Raw genomic sequence first — 20,115 nt, forward strand, 5'->3', positions numbered from 1 at the left:
TTTGATTCTAATTAATCTTTTTAATATTACTACATGTAGTTACAACCTTCCCTAAACAAAAATCAAAATGAGAGTTCACACTAATTTTGATCGTGTAGACTGTTAAAGATGCTCTCTTTCTCAGGAAAATCTTGCTGGCAAACAGTTATCCTTTTAACATTTGGCTTCTGTTTGACCTTGCAGAACAAGATGACTGATATATGTAAAAGATGCTATCCAGAAGAAAACACTGAAGAATATATTCTCTCCCCTTACTATCTAAAATACAGATTCAGATACTTATATCCCACAATGCATTGGGATGCCTTATTTAATCTGCTATATATCAATTTAACATCTAAAATCTTTCCATGTTATCATTTTACAAGCTATCATTAAAGCGCTTGGTGTCAAAACTACGCATCCTCAGACGTGTCCTGCTAAACATCAGTACCATCTAAACATAGTGCAAACCAGCAACTGAATGCCTCACCTTTCTACCATTTTTTCCCCACTAAACAAAAAGCAAATGTCTTTTTCTGTCTCAAAACCAAATCGTTCCTTTTTTTCGTTCCTTCCCCCCCCCTTTTTTTTAAAATCAAAACTCAACAGCTAGGTCATTCAGTGGGACTTCTTTCTGTACATGCCATCACTGTTACTGAGTTTTCCTATGCCCTGCACTGTCCTGTCTCCCTCTGCACCACCTCACAACTCTCATTTCCATTGCTGTCTCTGCTTCTGGATTTGTGTCCAGGTTACAGCAAAATTTTCAAAAGGGACTACATGCCTTACATTCACAAGTAGTGAATCAAAGTCTTTTTCTCAGTTGGTGCTTTTAAACAGAACTGCTCAATGTTTTGTTGGGCAGTATCCAGTTCTCGGGCTTTTTTTCTACAAGTCTGTTTTCCTAACAGCACACTGGCAATGTGAGGATCCTTGCCCTTTTGGATGCTCTGAGGTAGTATCTAATCCCCTGTACCCAGCTCTTCATACTGATTCTCTGAAAGACAAACGTTGTTGATATTCCAAAACTGTATGCATCTTATTCCCCTTCCAAAGCCTTTTTATCATTCTAATTTTGGTCCTTCCTTTTCTTCACTTAAAACTAATCATCTTATCTCTGCCCTCCCTAGAACTGTGGGACTATTACGTTATCAGATTTTCTTCCTCTAGCACCCTGACTCCCAGTCTATTCTTTTTTGCAAGTCTGTTCATGACATCTTCTTCATCCTAATTATTTCATTTTTAACCTTATCTTTCCCTTTCCTTTTTTACAATTCATGTTGTTATCTTTCTTTTGGGTTTTGTTAGCTTTTTTTTTCTTTTCACTTGCATTGCCTGTGGTGAACATAATACCAGTAGGACATGGCATTCTTCAAATAGCTTCAACTGAGTTTTGACTTTTCCTTATCCTCCAAAACCCTGCACTTGCATCTTTACAGATTTGCTTACTCAGTTCCACCCTCTTTTTAATTTTTGTCTCCTAGCCATAATCCTCATATATTTTGTTTCTCATACAAAGTTCTGTTCCTTTTTTTTTTTTGGCTACAGAAACCTATCAACCTTTCCAGTTTCATCAGTAATGTATCCTTTATTTTTTCATGAGGGCATAAGTGAGGCTACAGTTATTCTTTGAACTTCACTGGAATCTTTTTATCGTTCAGATGGGGAGTATCTGTGAACACATAGGGATGAGCCAAAGTAAAAAAAAAAAAAAGTAGGGAGCTCAGTGTAAGAAGCTAAAATAAACACGTATTACCTTGCTTCACGGAACTGTAGTATTTACAAAAAAAGCATCAGGTATTAGAGTGAGCATCAGAACTATAGCAAGTGTTCCTGAAGAAGCTGTAAAATAAGGTGACCATTGTGCATCGCTTCTATGATTTTATTACACAAGAAGAGGTGCTACATATTTAGTACCATACAGAACAAGTTTGTCCCTTACACTGTTTTATTCAGTTTCAAGCTTCCAACTAGACTGACAGTGCTGCGCTACAAGTCGCTTTTAATAGCTACCTCATTTGTTTCTGACCTGAATAACATTTTTATAGAGTCTTGTGCTCAGTATAATGCTTCTCGTGCCGCATCGCACTTCAGAGGCCAGAGACACCATCCCGCATCGCATGCTGCCCATGACTTAAGAGCAAGCCTCGCACAGTCACTGAAGGGAAGGGAAACCGTGGGTTATTTTAATCTTCTCGGGAATTAAAAGCGGATTTGTCTCCGAGGTGCCAGGCAGTATCAAGTACACGGGCTAGACGTGCACCCACTCAGACCGCTCTGCACCCTGGCAGGAGATGGAGGCTCCCCCTCGTTCAGTCACCGCCCGCACCGTTACTTCCCCTGACATTCTGGGTTTGTTTAGCCTGAAGCTGAGAAACCAACTTCAGCTCTCCCCCCGACACAAGAACCTCGGCGGGGTCAGACCCTCCCAGCCCCACTCCCCCTCAGGCCTTCGCCCCGCCGGCCGCTACTGCTCCCGCTCTCGCCGCATTGGGGCGTGGCCGTCGGGGGATGGTCCCGCCCCGCGCTGCCCGCTGGTGCCCCGCCCCGAGCCTGGCCCCGCCCCCGCCCCACACTGCCGGCTGAGCTGGAGGGGCGGGGCGTCGCGCCTCACAGCTCCGGGGATAGGGGAGGGAAACTCGCGGTGCAGCCTTTTCGATTGGTGAGAGCGCGTGCCCATCTTTGCAGCCCTGCAGTCAGACGCCGCGGACCACCGCGGCGGTCAGCCATGCTGTCCCTACCGTAGCAAGTGTCGGCCTGAGGCTCCGCCTAGAGCCCACGGTTGAGAGTAGTCCCCACCCTCCTCCCCTTTCCGCCATTCACATCCACCCAACTTGCCCTCGGCAGCCAATCGGAAGCAATAGCTGCTGTCAATCACCAACCCTTGGGCCGCTCTTCCCCCTAGTGGGGCTGGCCGCGCGCGCCGAGGGAGGTGAAGGGGTGCAGTCGCCCAGTGGCGGGCGGGGCGGGGCGGGGCGGGCGTGCGTGGGGGAGGAGGAGGAGGAGGAGGAGGAGGAGGAGCCGGAGCCGCCGCCGCCGCCGCCGCTGCCGCCGCCGCCGCCGCTGGCGGAGGTTTCAGTACCTCGGAGAACGGCTGCGAGCGCGCGGGTCGGGTGGTAGTCGCCGCAGCTGGCCGGGACCGCCGCTGCCGCCGCCGCTGCTGCCGCTGCTGCCCTCCGCTCCCCTGCCCCGCTACTCTCCCGCCCCGCCCCTCCGCGCGCCCTCACAGGCGTACTCGGGGAGCGTTAGGAACCGTCGCCTCAGAGCAAGTGGCCGCGCCAGGCGCGTCGCCCCGGTTACCCCCGGCGCTGAGGGAGCCCGGTGTGTTTCCCCCACCCCGGGGCGGCCCCGGGGGTACGGCGACGGCACAGGCTCGGTGACCGGTTCGGGCGGGAGAGGGCTGAGGGGGTCCGTCACCCCAGGGACGGGGCGGGACAGGTGGTCAGCCCGGGACGGCCGGCAGGGCGGGCGGGCTGAGGGGGTCGCTCGTTACCGTCGCTCGGTCCTCACGGAAAGTGAGGGGCTCCCGCTCCGCCGTGGGGCGGCCTCGCACCTTCCGGCCGGGAGCCCGAGGGGGAGAGGAGGATCAAGGGCAGCAGCGGTTGCCGGCGCTTGCCGGGGTCGGCAGGGAACCAGGTAGCGGGATCCGCGGCTGTGGGGAGAGGGAACCCGCAGCCCCGAAACCGCGGGGACAGAGACCCCTGACTGAAAGGGGTGTGAGGGGAAGAGGGAATTAAATATTGTGTAATTCTCTTAAAATAATCCAGTACCGAAGGCAAATCGTAGGCAGAAAAGATAGAGAGATGGAGCCTACCGTTTTGGATGCCGGCTTGAATTTTTTATTTACTCTTCGGTTTTAACCACTGCTAAATGTGGATTTTGTGAGAGAACCCGAAGGCGGTTGTTCCATTGTTCCTTGTTTGAACGTAAATCTTAGTTTTGCTGCTTGTGGAATTTCTTGGGTTTGTTGGTTTTTTTTAAAGGATCTTTCCAGGTAGCTTTGACGTCTGACAAAATGAAGCCTTTGTATTTTTCAGTCAATTACACCTAATATTGACATTCTGTTTGGTACAAGGGGCTAAAGTGCTGCCTCACTCAGAGGACCATTAAAGACTTTTTCTTTTGCTACATGTAGCTGAATGTGTTACGACACATCCTTTCCCCACCCCCAAATCTTCCGAAAGATTCTTCCAAAATGAAGAAATTTAATTTTCGCAAAGTTTTGGATGGTTTAACTGCCTCATCCCCTGGTGGAAGCAGTGGTGGTGGCAGTGGTGGTGGAAGTGGGGCTGGTGGTGGCTCCGTGCACCCGGGAGGGACTGCAGGTGCTGCAGGGACTCCCAGAGACGAGATCCAGGAGACGCTCACTTCAGATTATTTTCAAATTTGCAAGGTAAGGGCTGTAATTTTTTTTTACTAGGGAAATAATAAAAGGTATGGGGGGGGCCCCCAGAAATAATGATGCCAGTAAGCCTTTTACTTGAGAACTGCAGTGGTTGTATAAGGACTTCGGAATGAAAAGACAGGGATCTCGTTGATGCTTTTTTTCTTACTGCTGCACAGTTGGGGTGGTCAGTGAATTAATAAAAATTTTGATTTCAGCTTTCAGGGTCAAATCAGAAGTTGACGCTTGGACCCCAAACTAGTAACAAGATTGTGGGCAGGAAAGCAAATGAGTTGGTGCTAGTACAGATTACATTTAGAAGTCATCAGAAATTCAAAATTGTATACATCTACTTCTCCTCACTCTTCTTGTCCTCTCTTCCTTTCCTTCCCTTTTTTAAGAAAAAGGCACAAGATAGACATAAAAGGTAATGCAGTGATTACTGAACCTAGCACTTCAGTTATCTGTGAGGGATTGCATATAAATTCAGGCTGTTTTTTTCAGCAGTAGTCCTGAAGATCATGATTATAATGACAATAAAATTAGTGGGACAGCATAAATACCAGAAGTTGCCAAATTTGTTTGGCATTGGTCTTTATGTGCTGGTTAGGCCCTTAAGTGGGGGTTTTCTTTGAGTAGAAAGCAGAAGATATCCCTCTGTGTTTTATATTTTGTACCTGTTTTCTGCAATGGAGCTTTCGGTGGTGTTCTTAAATACACAAGTGAAAAATCAGTACAAACTATTTGGTACTTCTGACTAACGCTGGAATAAGAAAATCATACTTTTGCAATGAAGACCAAAAATTAAAGGAGAGATTATGTTATGATTCTCCGGTGTTAACTTTGACATTAATTCTTTTGGCTTTATTAGAAGTTTTGTTTGCTTATTTGTTTTGCTTAGGACCTGCAAACCCAGAATTTTAATTAGTGCATTTTACATTATTAAGTGCAAATGAACTTTACCTATTACGTATACTTTCCTTTTATTAACCAGATTTTATTAACCAGATGCCAGTTGATTTGAAATTTAGGTTACGGCTAACTCCAACACATTCTCATTTCTTTTTTTGTTTTGGGAGGAAGGAAGAAATATAAAAAACAGGACAAGCCTATAGACAGTTTGTGTGCAGATCTGGTCCTTGTGAAACACACAGTTTCCTGGTCTTTGATATCACGATTCTAATTCTATTTGGTTTTCAGCTACAGCTAGTGTTAAGTCTTACAGAATTCAGGGGAAGAAGGATGAGCCCCCATGACTTAAAGAGTCAGAGATCTTTGGAATAGGTTCTATGTAATTCTAATTTGTTTTATAGCTTTTTGCCATCCTGAACCAAAGCAGGTTCAGGCCATTTGAGTCAAATTATGCTGTAGTTTAATATAGTGTCAGTGATCAGTGCATTAGAATCATACCTGTTTCTTGGGGTTGAATTTGACTCCTTTTGCTTATGTGCACACAGTAATTTAGCATTTTGTGAAACTCCAGGTATTCAGGACAGCAATATCCCATTTTTGTCACTTCAGTAAAAAGATAATGCAAATACTCAAGATACATTAAAATATCAATAGAAGGTCTGACATTCTGAGACTTGTGAGTAAGGCTAAAACTCAACATGGTTCTTCATGATTAAGTCATTTGATAGGGCCAGAGATTTGTATTTAGTATGATATATTTTTATTTTTTATGGTATATTTGCAAAAATAGTCAACATAAGATGAAATTAATTTTCTGTCCAATCTCTTGTTATTTCCCTTCCTTGGCTTGATATTACTTGGAAGACGGTAAAGTGTTCTGATAGATCTCCTTGGAAATAGATCTAGTTGGTACCCAGGGAATATGTCATTTTGAGAAGATTTCAGTAGGCAATATTTGCCTGTCTTAGCTCTCGGGTTAAAACGTTCTCAGTAAAGTAAATATTTGTACAGGAAGGCTTTTGGTTGCTTGCATCAGCACTTGCTTATGAATGCATGGTACTGCAGAAGTCTACTCTATAGTATATAACATACCAGCTTCCTCTTCTCAAGATACAAAAGTATGCTAAAAGCAAACTTCCAAAATACTCAGTGATTTTCTATTAATAAAATTCTGCAATTTTATTCAACAGGCTCTACTTAATCAGCTATATTACAGCTTAGTAACGTTACAAGCATGTTTGAGAGAACCGACAAAACCCCACAGGCCCCAATCCTGCATTATGTACTCTGCAAGTGTACCAAAGGCAGTGGGACTTGACGCAGGCGCAGCTTTGATCCCGCATGCTTCAGGGTGCAGAATCTGAGCCATAATTTATACCTCAGTCAATTGGGATTAGTTTGAAAATACAGCAAGACACATATTGTGCCTTGTCTTCCCCGCGCTTTTGTTGTGTAAAGCTTCTGGTATTTTATTTGTGTATTTTCATGTGAAGTTACATAAATTATATAGGCTGCATATTTAAGGATTCATGATCTGTGATCCTGCTGCACACAGAACTGAGTAAAGCTAATGGCAGTTTTAGTTGGTTTGTTATGATCTGCAGGATCAAAGCAGATGGGCTCACAGTCTAACTTGCACCCCAAACTGGTTTTCCTTTCTTTGCTGGTTCTAAAATCTTAATTTAGATATGAAACATAAAAGCTGACTCATACTTAAGAATTAAAGGGCCTTACCCTGCAGTTTTTATTTAAATAATTTGCCTTTCTGAAGTCTGTGGGAGGTCTGCTTGACTAATAACACAGACCCCATCCTCATGAGAGCACTGTTTTTGTTGGTAATGTGCCTGATTTCATTAGTAACACACCTGAAAGCGCTCTCTCCATTTTGTGACATTTTTAGGATGCTTATTACCACAGTGTCTTTCTGAGATGTAGATTAGAACTTAATAGAAGTAAATTGAATATTTCATTTTACACTGAGATGTTCACAATGAGTTACTTTACATTTATATTTTAATCATTAACATAATCTTCTGTATTGAAAGACTATAAATGAAATATTCTTGAAACTAATACATATGGAATAGCTACAGCCTTTTTTAAGCATGATAAATTTATATGTTGGTAGCTGTACTAATGAATCAGTGGCACCCTCTTCAAAGTATTTAAGTAATGTGAAATTTTGTCAGAACTGTATTTTGTGACAACATGAAGCTGAGGTATAGTTTATGTTATATCTAGGGCTGCTCTTGGGGTTTGGGTATCCAAGTGGAAATCGTGAAAATATTGGTTATAGTTCACTTTAATTGAATGTGTGTGAGAGCAGCAGCATGCCAAAAACTAGGTACAGACCTGGTTTCCTCGATTTTGCTCCTTTCTATTTTTCCTCTGTATATATGTCTTTTTTTTTTTCCTGGAAAGGATTTTTTAAGGCTTACCTATGTTTGTAGCAAGTAGAAACTAAACTACAGCACTGGGGAGACATCTCCTATTAATATAGGAAGTGAGAAGATTGCAGTTAGGGTGTTGTAAATTATTTGAGTAGAACTTTGAGCAGAAAGAACATGAAAGGAGAAAACAGGGATTTTATTATTTTCGCAGAAGGTTGATTGTTAGGGGATGATGCAGTTGGGAAAAAACTGAATAAGAATGAATATGTACACTTTTTGAACATAGAGTGGATATTCTCAATGAAAATAAGTCTCCCATCGAGAACTACTTCAGCTTTTCTTGAAGAACAATCATAGGGTTAAATCTGTAGAACATGATGTTGACAACTTCATGCGGAAAATGTCTGAAATCAAGACCTCAGTTAAGAGCATAGTAACAGTTGTGCTTTATAATATATACAATTAATCTAGTCCAGTATGTTTTCTATAGCTGTAGGCAGCAACTGGGTACCCTAGAAGAGGTTCAAGAAATGCACAATTAATCTTCTTCTCACAGAATTATTTGCCAAATGCTGATGGTTATGGACTTCCTTTAGACCCTGAAGGATGAGATTCGTATTCTCTCCAAAGCTAGTCTTCAGTGTTATTACTGGGTAGTCTTGTTATTTAATAAACATCCCTTTGAATCTTGCTGTATTATTCATATTGATAGTGTAGTCATAGTTTCAGTATGCACATTACCCAATCTTTATACAAAACCTATGGAGGTCAGCATAGTTTTAGGTTTTTGTTGAAATTGGTATGGAAGCCCGTGGCTGATTACAGTTGTGCCTTCCTAACCCTACTTATCTTTGACAAAAACAGGCCCTCAAGGTGCATGCAATCAGTAGCCAATTTAAATACCTTAATTATCTGGATTTTCTAGAAGGTGGTCTTAAATTTTAATTCTCAGAGTTTATAGATGGTAATACTTTATTTTGTCAGCCTATGAAGATGAACATTTAGTCCCTCTGATAGCAGTCAAGTATGTACTTTAACTGCAAGTACAGCATTTCAATGATAATAGAGAGAAGGTGAATTTTGGAACAGCAGTTTAAAAACAATTCTGCAGTAGCACATACTTCTATTTGTTGTTATGAAGAATAAAAAAATGCAAACATCTTTGTTATAAGCTGTCCATAGTGTTTTAGTTAGCTTGAGCTGTTTGGTGATCTGTAGAGTTTCCTTAGTAAGGTCATTTGGGGATGGGGGAGAAAGTGTGTGAGGTGCTATATTTCAGAGAAAACCCATTTTAAAGTGAGTATTAACCCTTGCAAGTGCTCAGAGTTTGTTCAATGCTTAAATGACAAATAAGAGATAATGTTGTGAAGGATTTTTCCTATATACCAGACCTGTGATCTAGTGTTAGGTGCAAAACTCTATTCTGTTGAAAACAACAGCATTATAAATGGCACTTCTGTAGTTAGATGATGGTAATTTTATCAAATGTGGGATGATCATAAGGTATGTTTCTTTTTAAAATATTTGTATTAATTAGAAATAGGACTCATCAGTGGTAAAGAGCATAACACGTTAAAAGCTTCTTTTTTTAAGAACTTTGAAGACTTTAAGCTACCCATAGTACTATAACTGGACTCTCGTTTTATTTTTTATAAATACCTACCTTTTTGCATTGCTCTGTTTGTTTGTTAATCGAATACTAATCCTAAATGGATTAATGCAGACCCTTCAAGGCCAACACATGCAATTAAAGCTTCAAAGCCAATTTAAGACTTTGAAGGTTGCAAAACAAAGCACTCAAAAGTTCCAAATTTCTTAAGTTATGTTTGCTTGCGCATATGACCTTTAATTACATGATCCCATATTTCTTCTATAGGTCTAATTTAGTGAAACGAATAGCAGTTGCTGAATGGAAAGCACTTCAATATTTCTTTGCATACTTAGAGCATACCTTAATATTAAGCTCCCAATGGACTTTTGGAATAGAAGTGCTCACCACTGTAGTTTTGGAAGCTTTATAAACATTAATGAATTGACCTTCATAATATTTATGTGAGATGGAGATATTATTATTCCTGCTGTATAGATGAGGAACTGAGGCACAGAAAGTCCCAAATGACAGATTGTTTAGTGTGCACTGTCTTGAGTTTCCAGCTTGACCTGCTTTGAATCTGGTTTTTTTTTTTTAGCATATTTAACACTTTTATGCCACTTATGTCTTCCCATTATGCCTCCCATTACTTTCACATTCTGTTGAAAGTATTGTGCACACCTAAAGAGTAGTCTTTAGGCTGGTTATCCATACCGTCAATTTATATGTTCACCTTAGAAAGTCAGAACGGCTCTGAATTTTCTTTCTGTCTCAAATGACTACAGGTAGAATAATGACTCCCCATCGGACCTGTGAATTGTACCTAAGATGTATGAATATCATCAACCTCCATTATCTCAAATTGGTCAATCACTAAATGGAAACATGATTAGCAGCCACACGTGAAAAGCTTAATTCACAGTCCTTGGTTTGATCATTTATAAAACTAAGTGATAAGGGCATTGATAGAATTCCCTTTCTGCAGTTTTCTATCCGGATTGTACCTTGCTCCTTCCTATTTTGTGCCACGACGAGTTTGGCAGACAGTAGCAGTAGCTTTTTAATTGTTTACTTTTGTTTTGTCCATAGGACAGACCAGACTGTACTATGCATGGAGTAAGGCAAAAGTTCTATGGCAGAAAAAGATAATTTAATTAATCACTACAAGAGGGGAACAAATTCATGTTGTGTAGATTATTATAGTTTATGTATGTTCTAATTTTTCTGGTTTTCATGGTTGACCTTGCATTTTTAGCAATATAAGACTCATAGAATATCCTGAGTTGGAAGGGTCCCATGAGGATCAATGAGTTCAACTCCTGACTCCACACAGGGCAACCTAAAGGTTAAACTGTAATTTTGTGTGCCATTTCAAGTGGGATTTTTTGTTGTTGTTTTTTTAATCTAAGGATTCATTAATTTCAATCATGTGGAGTCCTTGGATAAAGAATTGAAATTCAGGACATACTTTTTCCTCACAAGAAAGAGAGGATGTTGCTTCTCACTGGTAGTGTATATTAAGGATAGCTTAATATTCTCTCTGTTCAGGGGTCACTTTTTCACAGGCACTTGTTCAGAGATCAGACCATCACAACAGAACTCTAGTCTTCCTTCCCTGAGCTGATGATGAGAAATCCCTGGATATCCTGGAAATGGTGAAAAAAACATGGAACACATTGAGGAGCTTGGTGACTTCACATTTAAATAGCACAGGCCTGACCCCTACAATCTGGTGTGGTGATGCCATCTCTCACCCTGTGAGAACTGTACTGAGTTTATACCTGGGACACAGGGCTTTTCTCAAAGTTAATTCCTATCCCCAAGTTTTCTTCTGTTGTCTCTCCTTTATTTTGCGTTCCATCACGTTTATCCTCTTAACTATTATTCCCTACTACTGGGAACTAGACACGCTGGATATACTGTACCTCACCTGTGGGCCACCAGTTAGTTAATGAGAAATTTTCTCACCATTGCAGTGGGAAAAGTGATTTTGAATCTGTTCTGGGAGGATGGAGGAAATTCAGCCTGGTTGGGCCATATCTCAGGGAGTGTTCTAATCAGAGAGCTGTCATGTAAAACATTGGTTCTATAAGCAACTTTTTTCCCCTACTTATTTCTGAAAGAAAATGACATACTTAATTTTTTAAAGAACTGACAGAAATTACTTGGAGGTTCACAGGTAAAATATGAAGTGGTGGGAGATTTTTTTTTCCAGTAGAAATATATGTATTGTATAAAACATGCAGCTGTCCTCAGTGGAAGTGGACTAAATCTAAGACAGACTCCATTCTGACTTGGTTAGTGTAGATGAATCTCCATTTATATCTGACTCTTATTCTGAGACACCTGATGCTCCCTGGTGTATGGTATATGCCCAGATCACTTTTTGAGGTTTGTGGGAAAATTCTGTGAGATGTTAGTGTTAGTATGTTCACTTTATAAACAGTAGAGAACTAATATACCCTAAACCACATGAATGTACTGGTCTATTGGCTATTCTAAGAAAAAAGTGTTTCTAAAAGCAGCTTATAGGGATATATTAATTTGTCACAGTGTATGTTAGGATCATTGTAGGGGAAAGTTAGAGGATTATGATTAGAAGTATAAGTAATGTGCATCTGTGGAGAGGAGAGAAAGCAATATTGTTAGGTACAGATGGCTGGTAAATATGCTCAAATGTAATGAGATGTTATCTTTGTGCAGTGCTGTGTCCATTCCTAACAGATCACCAGCAGACTATGAATAGTAAAAAATACTAGAGACAATCTGTTGCCTGTAGCTAGGGTCAAAGTCTGATGAAGTACGCTTTTTATGGTTCCTTTGAAGTTAAGTTGTATACTGTACTGAAGAAAAGAAAAATGACCCTTAATATTTAAGGCTTTGAGTTGATGAATGCATGCACTCAAAAGTAGCCTTAGTGAATTCAGTGGTGTATGTGCAGATACAGGTGTATATGGTAGCATGTCTTTTTTTCAGAATTAGGATCTAATAAATGAAAAATAATTGCTTATATTTCATTTAAAAAATCTGCCATTTAAGAATGCTGTGAGATCAAACACTCAGAAATCCGGTCCCTTATTCAGCTAGTACTAGTTACATTTATATGTGTGGCAATCTAGTGTTTATGGCATTTTTGTATTTTCTTGAAATGTCTGCTTGTTTTGTTCCTGTCCTCCATCACATTTGATTTGAACAGTGCACAACATGTGGGAAGGATGGGGATGCTATTATGTGTGTCGTCTTTGCAACAGTTCCTGTGAGAGAATCTCTGCATTATCCACTGGACATCACAAAAAGTCATACTAAATAAATAATGAATTCTCATCTTGCCTTCATTCATCCCATTCCATCTATTGTATCCCTTAAGGATGGGTATGTGCTTTCAGTTAGACCTGTCCAACATCATTGCTATTACAGACACATTCCATTGTAGCTGTGGATAAAAGTTAATTGTGTTGGGTCCAAAGAACCCTAGTTTATTAATTGTTTGTCCCTACATATGTCTTTAAATGCTCACTGAATGAGGCAAAGGCAGGAAAATGGGCATTTAGTTATGTAAACAGAGATCTGATCCTTCTGATCTTTGGATAGAGTGTCTTCATTTGTGTCTGTGAGCTACGCACTTGGTAGCATTATGGGCAATGCAGAGGGGGATACTGAAGTGCAAGATCTGAATTTCACTGCTGTCAGAGGGCAAAAAGCTGCCACAAAATATTTCCCTTTCATTTGGAATATATCTTCACCATATGTGAGTTGAGATGCTAGCCAACATCTCCAGATTAAATTCTCAATTCAGCATCAGAAAAAAGTCCTCAAATTGCATACAATATGCATACAGAAAGAAGGTAGGAGAAGATTAATTATGACTTAGTAACAAAGAGTAAACAATGTTGTAAATGCTAGTAATGAAATCTGGCAATAGTATTTGTATACGGGAATGCCAAACTATGTTGCAAAAGAAAAAATTTCCGCACGAATACAACAATAATATAGATTGTCTCTATATCAAAGTAGGGTTTTAACACCGTGTTTCTATCGCTTTTCCAAAAAACCCCAAACCTTCAAGAACTTTATCGTAGTAGCAAAATTTTCTTCTATTGTAGTAGCTTGGAATTTTCATGCAAATTTTTTTTAAATTTCTCAATATGGCTGTTTGGTTTTGTGTTTTTTTTTTTTTTTTTTTTTTTTAAATTAAAAGATTCTGAAAGCAGCGAACAAAATATCTACTTCAGAACAGTAACCACAATCAGCCATAAAAGAACAGGACATAATCAGCCTAAAGTACAAAAGTTCCAGAAAATCTGAAAATGGGAAGACATGCAAAATTAATCAGTTATTGCCTTGCTGGTCTGGTGTAACTTTAATAAAAAAAGATTTTTTTTTCTTTCTCATTAACGTTATGAAGTCATGTTATTATCTGCATCCACAGTCATAGTGAAGACAAAAATATTTTACTTTCAGGGCTATCAGATGATATGTTGAATGATTTTACAATTCTTGTAAATACCCATAAAACAGATCTCTATCAGACAGATGATATTCGGAACTAAACTATTTCAAGTTCTAGAGTAATATGGTTAAATGATGCAACAATAACAACAAAATCAATATGAACTATTATTTGAATTACTTTGACTATAATGATTCTCCATTTGGACAGAAGTCTCACTTGAGTAGGTAGGCCAAATTGAGCTTTGAAATCAGTGTTTTAGAGTTGTTGGGTTTTTTATATTTTTACATTAAAGCCAAGGGCAAATACAGTTTTATTAAAGTCTGTGGCATTTTTCTATAGGTTGATGCTCTATTTCTTCTTACCAGTTTAAATGGCAAGAGGGAGAAGTCTGTTATAGCATATTTACTGAACAAAGGATGCAATTCCTTCATTGCATTCTCCATGTTCCTCCCTTTTTGTAGATTTGTCTTTTTTTTTTTTTTTTTTTTAAGTTGGTAGAGTTCTTTTAGGAAAGAATGGGAAGGGAAGAGGTGAAATCATTTTGCATACGATGTCTTCTCTTGAACTTAGGATGTCCCCAAAGGGGATAATACCTCTCTTGAGATGATTATATTCATGCATTACCCTGTTGTTGTGGTTTAACCCTAGCCAGCAACTCAGCAGGGCACAGCTGCTTCCTCACTCCCTCCCACCCACCCTGGTGGGATGGGGGAGAGAATTGGAAGAGTAAATGTGAGAAAACTCGTGGGTTGAGATAAGAACAGTTTAATAATTGAAATAAAGTAAAGTAAAATAGTAGCCATAATAATAATATACAAAGCAAGTGATGCATGATACAATTGCTTGCCACCCGCTGACCAATGCCCAGCCTGAACAGTGATTGCTGCCCCATGCCAGCTCCCCTCAGCTTATGAACTGAGCGTGATGTCATATGGTATGGAATATCCCTTTGACCAGTTGGGGTCAGCTGTCCTGGCTGTAACCCCTCCCAGCTTCCTGTGCACATGGCTGAGCATGGAAGGCTGAGAAGTCCTTGACTAGTATAAGCGCTACTTAGCAACAGCTAAAACATCAGTGTGTTATCAACATTATTCTCATACTAAATCCAAAACACAACACTATACCAGCTACGAGGAGGAAAATTAACTCTATCCCAGCTGAATCCAGGATACCTGTAACTTGTTTTATTAACTTACTATGATGTAACTCCGTGCTGTGGTAGATGTGGCAAGATGGTGTAGTTGTCAAGCAGTTGCTTGGCCACAACAGTGTCTTAAATAGATCAAGCAAGTAAGATTAAAATCTAGCCACTCTGCTTTGAGCAGGGGTGTTGGACTAGGCAGTCTGCAGAGTTCCCTTCCAACCTCACCTGTGCTGTGAACTGGGAATAATGCAGTATGGGCATCAATGTAATTTTATTTATTTGTGGATTTTTCTGTCTGAATTGTATTAATTTTGTATTTTGGTACACTACAGTATATTTCAAAGAACAAGCATGAAGAGAATGCTTTTTGAAATTCAGAAGGCCTTATTTTTCCCTGCGGTTCAATTAACTTGGCTATTTGTATCAATATGAATCATATGTGAATAGGACCATTCTTACGTGATAGTCTTTAACATCCAGTTTGCAGAACTGAAAATCACAGTGGGAAAACACACCTCTGAAGTTTCTGTGCAGATTTTTTTTTGTCAGGAAAAGAGGAACTTTAGTGACAACTGCAAGATTTCTTCTTTAGTTATTTTTAAAACTAATTGTCTGGAAGATGCGTTTGGATGTACTTTCTTTTTCAGGGCCAAGCAATATGAGGAAATAGAAAAATTATGTAATGTGTGGTAGAACTAGCATGGTTTAAAAAAACAGTCATGTGGTCTGCATATAGACTTTTTAAAAATAGTAGAGTGAAGACAATACATACTAAAATATAGACTTGATACTGATTTTTTGTAACCTTATGCTTTCATTTTTTAAAGTACATTAAGCTGCTTTCAAAGGAAAAAAGGTTTCCTATGTTCATAGTACAAAAATGTATAAATATATGTCAGTTCAGTTCAAATAGTCCATCATACCTTACTGATTTTTTTCATATAAATACAATCATCAGTGGATAAAATACGTGAAACTAAACTGTTAAAATTTCAGTATGTGTTTGAGGTCTGCTTTATGTCCAGGACAAGTATCTTCTCAAAATTCTACCATAGCTTAAGTGACCTTTTATAACAAAGTAAGTTTCGTAATTTAAAAACTAAAAGACAAAACAAATTTGCCTATTGCTGAAAGTATTCTTCTGTGCCAAAAATTGTCTATGTAAATATTATGAAGCTTTTATACTAATCTGAATGATTCCTGTGCATCTCTCTTCTCCCTGCCTCTGTATTCCATATTCTAGTAACACTTCTCTTTTTTCCTTTGTGTATCCACATTTTCCATGTTTTTTTCTCTAATGTGTTTTTCTCCTCCAATACTGATATCCTTTTTCTCCCTCTCATGGATGCACTGCTGCTGGTGAAGATAATATGCTCGTAAGAAATACACTGCTCAGACAAACCAATGGTCCTTATCACCCAGCAGTCAGTCTCTGACAGTGGCAATAGAATATGTCATTTAGGCAGAGTAGTTAGATGACTTTCTGCAGTCCATTCCCTTCCTAATCTCCCATCATCCACCATCACTGGATTGGAGATGTCAGACAGTGTGTCTTTAGCCAGTCCTTTTAGAATGCATTTATCAATAATGTCCATGAATTTGTAATGCCTTTTTGAACTTGCTGATACTGTCAGCCTTCACGACCTCCTATCGTGTCAGGTTTCAGAAGTTCATTACCTGTTGTGTGAAGAAATGTTTTCTTTTTTTTTTTTCTATTTTAAACTAACCTTTTACTTGTTTTGAGTGGCTCTGTGGTTTTACTTAGAAAGAGTTCCATGTTTAGCTTACCCACTCTCTTGATTCTGTAAATCTCAGTCATATCCCCCCACAGCCTTCTCCTCTCCAAACTGACGTTGCAGCACTTTTTAGTCTTTCCTGATAAGGCTTGTATCCATCACCTTGAGCATGAGTTGCCTTCCCTGTCTTGGCTCTGACTTGACTACATCTTCACTTGTGGAGACTAGAGCTGCATACAATATTCAAGTAATGGGCTCACAGATGTTTTATATAGCAGCAAAATTATGCCCTCTGTGTTATTCTCTGTGCTCTTCCTGATTATATCCAACATTACTTGGCTTTTGGGTTACTGCTGCACTTTAAACCAAAGACTTCAGAGGAATGCCAACCAAGCCCACAGAATCACTTTCCTGAGTTGTAAATGCTAGTTCCAAATTCAGCATTGTGTAAGCCTGGTTAAGATTCTTTTTCTCCATCTAGATGCCTTATCTTACTGCTATCCACACTGAAGATCATTTATCACCTTCTTGCCCACTTATTTAGGCTAATGAGGTCTTTCAGGAATTGGTCACCATCGGTACTGACTTTCACTGTCCAAAGGAGATTTCAGTGTTCACTACCTTTTATAGATCATTAAAGACGATGAATAAAATTGGTCCAAGCACCCGTCCATGGAGTACCCTACTTCTGAGTTTGCTCCCTGGTAAAAATCCATTAAATCCTATCCTTTTTTCCCTGTTATCTAATCAGCTTTCAGTCCACAAAACAAAAAACTTCAGTCCCCTGACAATTTTATTTCTTTAATAACATTATTGTGGAACATTATTGGAAGGCTTTTGGAAAAATTACGTATATTCATATCCCCTTTATTTATATGCATGTTGACAGCTTCATAGAATTAGAGAAAATTAGTCAGACAGGATTTCCCATTGTAGAAAGCCTGCTGGGTTCTGCAGATGATCTTTATCCATGTGTTCAGTTAGTCTTTATTTTACCATCTTGTCAGGGATGGAAATTAGTCTTCCCAGTCCGTAGCTCCAGGGTCCCTCTTGTAGATGGTTTTTTCCATATGACTGTTTCCAGCTTTACACACAGTAAAACAACTGTCCATGGGTATCTGTACCTAAGGGGGGGGAGGGAGGGAGGGGGAGGGGGATTTTTTAGAATATCCTTTGAACATGCTCAGAAGCTCTGGCTCCTAATGTAAGGGTAAGAGCCAAATGGAATCCATGGTGCGGGTCTGAAATTTTGGAAAGTTTTAGCTAAGCTGTGCTTTTTACAAAAAATATTAATTTGAAAAATGAAAATTTAGCTAATAAAAAGGTGTATCCCTCCTGTGTAATTTTCTTAGGCTGGAAGCCTACTGATATCTTGTCCTCTTTCCATCTTTCCTGAGGAGGAAGCAATCTTAACGATCAGAGATTCCAGGCACAGAAGCCTATAGATGAGGGATGTCATGGTCATATAGCAATATAATGCATGGCAGCTCATCTTTATAAGCACCCATTTTTACCACTACAACCTTGGTGAAAGCTGTAATCATGGACATTTTTAAATTTCCTACATAGCTGAGTAAGAAATTATATATGTTTCAGTCAACACTTCATCCTCTACTCTGTAAACCAATAAATTACTTGCTTCAATGCGACTTTTGCATGTGGCGTGTCGGTTGCAATTTGGAAGTAGATTCTACATCCTGAGTCACAGGCTTACACTACATAGTTCAATTTTAACAAATAGGCATTTTCTCAAAATTATTTACCTAAGTAAATTGGTTTTGTTGTCAGGTGTTACACAAAACAGGGTATCTGCAAAATATTAGTAGAAAAGTTACAATTTTATCTTTATGCAAATTAGCAGGAATAGTTTTGACTATAAACCGTATTACTTAATTGACACAGTTTAAAATTTTGTTGTGTATTTTCTGGAGTATTTTGAGAGTATAAAAATCACTGAAAAAATGGTGTCTTTGCAGTCTAACAAAAACTACCATGTAACAAAAGTTAAGAAAAGCTCTTATACTGAAAAATTGCATTATACACCATGTGAACAATTATACTGGATATTGCATATTATTACTAGTGTGATTTTCTTTTTTTAAGCTAATGAAATATATCGTGGTATCTTAGACAGTAAGAGATTGTTATGTTCCGTACAGCATATTAAAATGTTCATTGGTAGAATGCTGGCAAGCCCAAATAATCAATTTCCTATATTAATTTAGGTAAATTGGTTGTGTAAAGATTACTTTAATGATATATACCTGCAATTCACCATAAGAATATTTGCTTAAAATTATTTAAAAGATAATTTAAGCGAGAATAACAAAGCTGAACAAAGATTTATGCTGGAATTGTAGCTGCATTTGTAATTGGTCTTTTTCAAATAAATTATTTCAAATATTGCACATAAACTCTATGTCCTAGGGAGCACAGACTGCCTCTAGAGACAGCATGCTAAAAAAGGAGACATAAAAGAAAGCTGGATAACGTGGAGAAAAGCAGTCCTGGCTCCATCTGCTGTCTGCTCTCTCGTTCTCTCTCCCCCTGCCTCCTTCTTTAGGGCGTTTGGGGTAGGTAGGTCCTATATTCTGTTGAACACAGACTGAAGTTTTAGGGTACTTTTTTTTTCTACTTCTGCCTGGTATTGAGATAGTTTCATTCTGGAAAAAAAATCTACTTTGTTTTGTATTTTCTGCTCACAGTTGATAGTTCTGATCTACGTTATTCCTACTAGACACAACTCAGATTAAGTTTTAAGTAGGGTTTTTTCTCACCCTACAATCAAGTTAATTTTGTGGCCTTCCCCTCTTCTTCACCTCTATTAGTAGGTGCTGTAAGAAACCCCAGGCACAGTTCTAGAATCATTACTCATTCTTACACATATGTTCACACTAGCTTTATCAATGCAGCATTGAAAAATCTACTTCAAATGCTAGCTTTTCATATAGATTTTTCTCACAGACCTTGGAAACAGAAGCATGGTTGGACCGAGACTGATGAGGAGAGTCTAGAGGTCTGAACTGTTACAGCTTGTCCCTGTTCTATTGAATAGATTTGATCTTCAGAATCACTTCTGAGGCTGCTCTAATTCATGCCAAAATCTCAATCATAAAGACATATTTTTCTGCCTTAACTGTATACAGTATAGCTTGGGTCTCCTTCCAAACTGGTTTTGCTCTTTTTTTTAGAGCCCTAATAAATATATATACTTTACTTGAGACTTCAACAATTTTTTTTTTTTATTCTACAAATGGCAGAATTTTGCATACACAAGAGCTTCCCAATTGGAAGTAGTGTAAACACTCAGATTTGGGAAATGGCTGCAAAACAGAAATAACACTTGAGTCAATCCTAGAGTTTAAGAATTCTTGCTGAATTATGACCCTGAAAAGATGTACTGTGCTTCTAAAACATAGTTCTGTCTCAATAACAGGACCCAATTAAAATTTCCAAATTAAAAGTCTGACTGTAGCTTTCAGAAATACTGAAAATACAAAGCAGATGATAAACAGATAGGCAA

The 20,115-nt window shown here is 39.1% G+C and overlaps 1 protein-coding gene across 2 annotated transcripts in view; it reads left to right on the plus strand.

The window, feature by feature from the left end:
• The first annotated feature begins 3,007 nt into the window (after window positions 1-3,007).
• STXBP5L (syntaxin binding protein 5L) overlaps window positions 3,008-20,115 on the plus strand; it is a 204,894-nt gene continuing 187,786 nt past the window's right edge. The window contains exon 1 of one of the 2 annotated variants that reach the window (XM_075107357.1): window positions 3,008-4,375. In XM_075107357.1, coding sequence (XP_074963458.1) covers window positions 4,178-4,375 — 198 coding nt within the window. In that variant the 5' untranslated portion in view covers window positions 3,008-4,177. The remainder of the gene's footprint in view (window positions 4,376-20,115) is intronic. The other variant, XM_075107366.1, reaches the window with a different exon arrangement.

Source organism: Phalacrocorax aristotelis, chromosome 1 (assembly GCF_949628215.1).
Source record: "Phalacrocorax aristotelis chromosome 1, bGulAri2.1, whole genome shotgun sequence".
Lineage (NCBI taxonomy): Eukaryota > Metazoa > Chordata > Aves > Suliformes > Phalacrocoracidae > Phalacrocorax > Phalacrocorax aristotelis.